This window comes from Sciurus carolinensis, chromosome 4, assembly GCF_902686445.1.
Source record: "Sciurus carolinensis chromosome 4, mSciCar1.2, whole genome shotgun sequence".
Lineage (NCBI taxonomy): Eukaryota > Metazoa > Chordata > Mammalia > Rodentia > Sciuridae > Sciurus > Sciurus carolinensis.
Window position 1 is genome coordinate 117,849,924 of NC_062216.1, and position 6,354 is coordinate 117,856,277.

Consider the following 6,354-nt stretch of genomic DNA (forward strand, 5'->3'; position numbering starts at 1 on the left):
AAAAGACTTCTCTCACCAGAGTCAGCTGCCTCTGCCCATCTCTGCAAATCCCTAGCTTCCCAACCCATTTCCGACTCATCTCCTACAATTACTTTTCACCACCCCCCCCCCCTTAATCTCTCACATGAAGCAAGACTAGACTTGGCTGTTCTCACAACAGACAGAAACAAGTCTGGCTTTGGGTCGCAAACCACTCTTCCAGGCACCCAGACCTCCAATTGTTATGGCAGTCACTCCCAAGATGTGAGAATCCAAGGCAGGAGATGGGGGTTAGGGTCTTGGCAGGAAGTGGGAGTAAGAGTAAAGTAAGACAAAAAGTCAAGGATAAAACATTTGGATTTTTTTATTCCAAAACCTAAGAATATGGGGCTGGGGATATAGCTCAGTTGGTAGAGTGCTTGCCTTGCATGCACAAGGCCCTGCACCCCCCAAAAAATCCCCAGCACCACCAAAAAAAAAAAAAAAAAAAAAAAGAAAGAAAGAAAAAAACACATAAAACCCAAGAATACTAAAAAATTTCAATATAAAAAAGAAAACAAGGCCAGCCCAAAGATACCTCTGCCTGGGAATTAAGTGATGACCAGAGAGGCTGGGCATGGTAGTGCACACCTATAATACCTGTGAGGCTGAGGCAGGAGGATCATGAGTTCAAGGCCTGCCTGGGCAGCATAGTAAGATGCTGTTTCAAAAAAAAAAAAAAAAAAAAAGTGACCAGAGAGCCTAGAATTTTTTTTTTTAATCATAAACCAGGCTAGCACAGATTCATCTTCTTGGGGCAAGATGAAAGAAGGAAGGGGGGTAGACATAGCCTGGTAAGGAAGTTGTTTATCCTTTTTGCTACATGGTCCAGTTTTAATCTGAGAATGTATATGTTGTCGCCCAGTTAGATAGGCCCTGATACAGAATATGAAGACCAAATAAAGACTCATCCCTGCCTTTTGAAGAGCTCACATATTTAGAGGGAGACCAACCAGGTGCAGAGCAGATGCACAATTACTTTGCTCATGTTGTGAGAAATGCTTAGGCAGCAGCATCAGTGAGCACTGTGGAAGCACCAAAAGAGCAGTTAGTTGAATCCTCCCTCAGGCCACCCAGCATTACCTGTTAAAATCTGAGTTGGCCCTAAAGGATTTGTATATGACCTGGAAAAGAGCAAATGGAGAGATCATGGTTTTCTCAGGACCTATTGAAATAGGCCAAGTGCATGGGTCAGAGCTGCCTCTTGCACTTTGCTACGGTCATTATATTCAACTAAGTCAGGCCTTGTTCTCGAGCTGGTGTATCTCTTGGTCTTCTGCCCAGAAAAGCCCTATGATGAGAGAAATTTGTTGATGAGAGTCTCTTTCCAAGGACTATCTGTCCACAAACTGTAGGTTAATGCTTCTCTCAGGCACCAGCACAGTTCGGGTCATGGGTCTGACTGGAGGAGCACCTGGCTCAGGCAGCACCTCAAAATGGGTCAAGATCTGGAAAGGGAAGAAGAGGGCTATCACCATTGGGGGGATCTATGATGGTGGAATTAATTGGTCAAGGACTTTATTAGTGATAGAATGGGTGGGGTGGCACCTATGGCCAGTAGGACCTTCTTGGTCAGTGAGGGTAAGGGATTATAGAAGGGAAAATGATAGTCCAAATTTCCTTGCTTACACTTCAGACCTATAATGGGATTGTCATATTTTCAAGGATTAGATCTGTCAGGTCTTCCATGTTTTCCTGTGCTTACAGATGATGAGAGCTCACAGTTTAGAGGGTTTAGGTTTCTCAGGTTGGGGATAGAAGGTCTCTACCACTTACCTGGGCCAAAGCCATTTGCAGCTCAAGTTCAGCCAAGCGTCTCCCCATGCAGCTGCGCTTGCCAAAGCCAAAGGGAAGAGATGCAAATGGGTGGGGGGCTGGGCCCTCCCCCAACCAGCGAGCTGGACGAAAAGAGTTCGGCTCTGGGAACTGTGCAGGATCCCTTGAAGTAGCATAGTGACACAGAGAGACCAGCGTCTGGTGGGGGAAGGAATCAACTGTCAGTTTGGACTCAGAAGCAAAGACTTGGGGTTGGGGGTGCTGTTATGAAAAAGAAAATCTACGGACTGGGTCAAAGTCAGGTTTCCTGTTGACTGGGAAGTTTTCTGGGGCTACTTTTGGAATGATTTCTCTGCTGCCCCACTGTACCCTAGAGAGGAATTCAGGTCAAAGGAAGGGTTTGAAGGCATATGAGGAATGTTTAGGGACAGGACTGGGGTCCAAGATAGTAAGGAATGGCTCAGCCAGAGGGCTCCATAGGCTATACTTACATTTTGGGGGATAATATAATCACCCACACGAATGTCTTTGTCTGGGACGCGGGAATTTCCAGGTACTACAGGGTACAGTCTAGGTTGCAAAGCAAAAGATAGGGGCAGCAAGATGAGGCCAGGGGAGATAGCCTCTTTCTCATTGCCTACAACTTCCAAACCTGTTTCTGGCTAGCCATAGAATACTATTTTTCTGCCCTCTCCCTCCCTGCTTCCTCAGTCTTTCCTCTAGTTCCTCATCTCCTCCCCTCACCTTAGTACTTCCTTGAGCACAGCCTTGAGCAGGGGCAGCTGGGACAGAGCAGTGGCTTGCGGGTGGGCACTGGAGCCTGGGCCCAGGGTAGTTGTGATCTCAGAATGGAGTGCTCTCTGGACTTCTGGGTGCCGGGAGAGCTCATATAGAGCCCAGGAGAGTGTGTTGGACACCTGAAGGGGCAGGAGAGAGCAGCTTAGGTGTTAGGCATGGGGTCCAGCAGAGGGGGCAGAATATGAAGCAGTCTGAGGCCAAGGAGGTGCTAAATCAAGGGATTAGTTGAGCCCCTACATGATAATAGGGGGGTCCCCTGAAGCAGAAAATTGGCTTGGAGACTGGGGAGGATAAACTCCGGAAGTGGGTCTTAAGGCATAGAGGGAGAACCTCACCGTGTCCACTCCAGCCAGTAGCAGCTCGGTCACATTCCCCAGGATGGACTGGGCAGACACTTTCTCCCGGAAAAGGAAGTGGGTCAGATGTGCCCCAGTTGGCATGTCCTTTTCAGAGTTTCCGTGGTTCATTACCTCCTCGGCCTCTCGCTGCTCCACATGCTGCTGGGCTACATGGGGAGAAGACACGCTGATGCCTCACTACCCCTGGGAACTTGTGCTTTTCCCTATTCCCAACACTTTTCTGTGCCTTACCAAACGCAAACATCTGGTCCCAGTCTCGGCAGAGGCGTGTCCAAGGTCCTGGCACTAGGCGACGCAGCCAATTGGGCATCGCCATGGTTAACAACGTGGACACAAACACTGAGCCTACAGCGCGGATGAAAGTCTCGGTATCCGAGGGCACTTCAGCCTCCAGGCAGCCCAGGCGCGAACCCAGCAGCACTGCGGCTATGCCTGGCCGGGAGGGGGAGCTATAAGGGCACCAGGAGAGGGGCCCGGGTGCCTCCCACGCCTACCTCTATTTCTGTTTTGGGACTCACCCTCCAGTCCAAATTTGTAAAACTCTCCCGCCACATCCCGAACCAGGGTGGGCGGCCTGGTGCCACGTCCCCGCTGGCGCCTTAGTAGTCGCACAAGATCACCGACCACTTTGTCCAGGGTTTCGGCATAACCCGCAGCCGCTTGAGGCCGGAGGAGGAGCGGGGCCAGAAGACTACGGAGCTTCTGCCATTCTTCACCTTCCCTGCAGGAGTGCGGAGAGAGGGCATTTCAGGGAGGTGGGGGTATCTGAAGATGGCTCAACTGGGGTGGCCAAGTGAAGTATTGCGTCTCCTTCCAGGTTCAGAAAGCTGCCCCTCCCTGTGTCCATCTTCTATGTTCCTTCCTTCTTTACTCATTTCCCGCCCCTCCCCCCACGGCCCCCGGGAGGGGAATGAATTCCCGGGTAACCTGAGCAAAAGAATCTTATGTTCTATCCAGATTCTGGTACCCTCGCGTTTTTCACCTGTTACCTCGGTTCCCTGGTTCTGGTCTCTAAGGATAATGAAGTGCGTGGAAGTCGAGGGCAGGGATCAACCTAAGTTTGGATGGAACAGACTAGAGAACCCCGAGATGCTGGAAGGTTGCGAGAAACAGCGGACCCTCTTCCAAGCCCGGGGAAAGACTGTGTCGCGATTCACCTAGAACGCGCTGCAGGGAGTATGAGCTTTGGGGGCAGAGAGGACTCACGCGGTAAGTAGTCCACAAGCCCGTTGGTGGCGGCGACGGTGCTCCGCCCAGGATGAGAAGCTGCAACGCTCTGGCAGAGGACCCTCCTGTCTCAGCAGCTGCTCAACGAGTGCAGGGGCGGCCACATACACTGTGCGCATAGTCCCGAATCTGGCCAGCCACACCGGGCCGAAGCGCGCAGCGCCTTGCACCTGGAAGAACCCACGCAGCAACTAGGATACCCTGGACGAGCCCTCAGTTTGGCTTGTGCCAACACCAAGGCACTTGACTAGGCTTAGGACCCACGAGTTTCTCGAGTGCCCAACTGGCATATGGCCCCAGTGCTTTGAATTCCTCTCTACCGCCTCGAAAGTTTGTGGTCAGCAACACGGAGGGACTTTGTAATACACAAAAATCTTCAGGGCTCTTTTTGGTCATCTGGGCAAAACCAAGGAGGACAAATCCCTAAAGCTCCCCCCACCCCCAACTGTCTTTCTCAGAATAAGTCCCCAACGAATGAAAAAGAACGCGTAGTTTTACAGCCAAATGTGCACGGAGGGTCCCCAGAGCTTCCTTTTCTGGCGTTCTTGTCTTAGATGTACAGGGTCTTGGAGACATTTGTACCGAGAAAAGGCTCTGAGTGCAACCCCTTGATTCCCCACCAGTTGAACCACCTACCCTGACTCCAATCCCAACGAATCTTTTCTATAATTCCTGGGCATCCATTCTCACCAATTGTCCTATGTTCTGGATTAATCTGCCTTTGCTGGCGTTATCAAAGCCAGTTCGTCCAGCTTAGTCCCCGGAATAGAAAGTCCTTCCTTCCTACCTGCAGTTCGTGGAGTCTAGACAGTCCCCCTTTGCAGAAAAGTTCAGCCAGGAAGCTAGGCATGGAGGGGCCGGGCATGTCCGCCAAACTCCGGGGCATTGAGTCCAAGCCTTCGGAGGCACCCAACTCAGAAGCCCAGCGGAGACGATGGAACACTCTGGAGGTGAACTTGAGGGTCTGCGTCATGGTGCAGTTCAGAGAATCCACAAGAGAGCCCTTCTCTGGAGAATCTCGAATGCTCGCCTGAACCCCTATTTAAGCCCTGAGCAAGGTAGTGGCAACACCCCTTCTCAGAGCTCCTTAGCCAATCCCTCTTTACTGAGTGGTCTGTTTAAGATTAGCACTCAGTAGTACAGTAGGCTGGGTCTGGGCTGGCTCCTTTAGAGCTCATGGCTGCAGTGACACTTGTGAGAGGGGAAGCCTGTCTCAGTTTCTCCTTAATAGTTAGTACCCTAATCCAATAGGTAAAGGTCTTTTTTGGGGAAAGGCTATTTAATATTTAGATTACAGGAGAAAACCTTGGGATAACTCCCACTTCCCCAAGGAACCAAGTTCCTTTAGGTCTATCCTCAGTTACTCCTCATCCACCAGTTCCACCACAAAGGAAAAAGAAGAGAAATCTGGTAGAGGCATGGCTGCAACTGTCCCCACATTCTTGGCTTGCTGGGCTGTACCTTCTGTGTGCAGATGGGCAGAATTTCCCTGCACTAGCCAAGTCTTCCCTTCCCACTGTACCCCACTCATACTGGGCAGGTGGCAGGTGGGTTAATGGGTTAAAATGGCTTCAGGTACCTTCATCTGTTTTTTCAGGAGGGGTCTCTTACATCAGTAAGCTCCCTCCTTCTAGTCTTGGAAATCTGGGGTTTGAGGAACAGAAAAGAAAGAACTTTTTGCTAAGTAGGAAAGTTTGGAAATCTCTGGACTGTTGGATAGAGTAAGGGTTTGATGCATGCTCTGAATTCCTATTGGACTCAGATTCCTTGTGGGGCAGCTATCTGGTCAATTTCCCCTTTCCACTTTTAGCCTTATAATTCACCATAGTTTAGATCCTCACTCCTTACATCTCACTCCCCTTGCCATCAGTGTCTGGCATTGTGCCAGTCAGTCAGCTCTGAAGTTCTGGAATCAAAGGTCTACATGGAAAAGGAGAGGGTCTCCACCCCCTCACCCCCAGGAATTCTCCAGAGACAGCAACAATAAAGGGAGCAGAGATTGCCCAGGTCAAGTGTTAGGCAGGGAAAGATGGGAGAAGGCACATGATACACAACCTCCCCAAGCCTTTCCTGAGAAATAGCAGCATGGGCACACACACACACACACACACACACACACACACTATTCCCCGGGACTGCAAAGTAAACACAAGTGGACAAGTAATTTGAGCTGAGT

At 50.4% G+C, this 6,354-nt stretch overlaps 1 protein-coding gene across 1 annotated transcript; it reads right to left on the minus strand.

Moving 5' to 3' along the window:
• Positions 1 to 1,352: 1,352 nt before the first annotated feature.
• Positions 1,353 to 5,151, minus strand: LOC124983979 (25-hydroxyvitamin D-1 alpha hydroxylase, mitochondrial). The gene is made up of 9 exons (XM_047551703.1): positions 4,966 to 5,151; positions 4,158 to 4,348; positions 3,470 to 3,672; positions 3,183 to 3,383; positions 2,928 to 3,097; positions 2,539 to 2,711; positions 2,286 to 2,364; positions 1,795 to 1,992; positions 1,353 to 1,466 (listed from the first exon to the last, which is right to left on the minus strand). The coding sequence occupies exons 1-9, from the start codon at positions 5,149 to 5,151 to the stop codon at positions 1,353 to 1,355; spliced, it is 1,515 nt and encodes a 504-aa protein (XP_047407659.1).
• Positions 5,152 to 6,354: the final 1,203 nt, after the last annotated feature.

What these genes read in the sequence shown, in the direction of transcription:
- LOC124983979 (XM_047551703.1), bottom strand. Translation starts at nt 5,151, where the DNA reads ATGACGCAGACCCTCAAGTTCACCTCCAGAGTGTTCCATCGTCTCCGC. An exon ending in GCTTGTGGACTACTTACCGC is followed by an intron (nt 3,673 to 4,157) that starts GTGAGTCCTCTC and finishes GCACTCCTGCAG; the next exon opens with GGAAGGTGAAGAATGGCAGA. An exon ending in TTACAAATTTGGACTGGAGG is followed by an intron (nt 3,384 to 3,469) that starts GTGAGTCCCAAA and finishes CCTCCCGGCCAG; the next exon opens with GCATAGCCGCAGTGCTGCTG.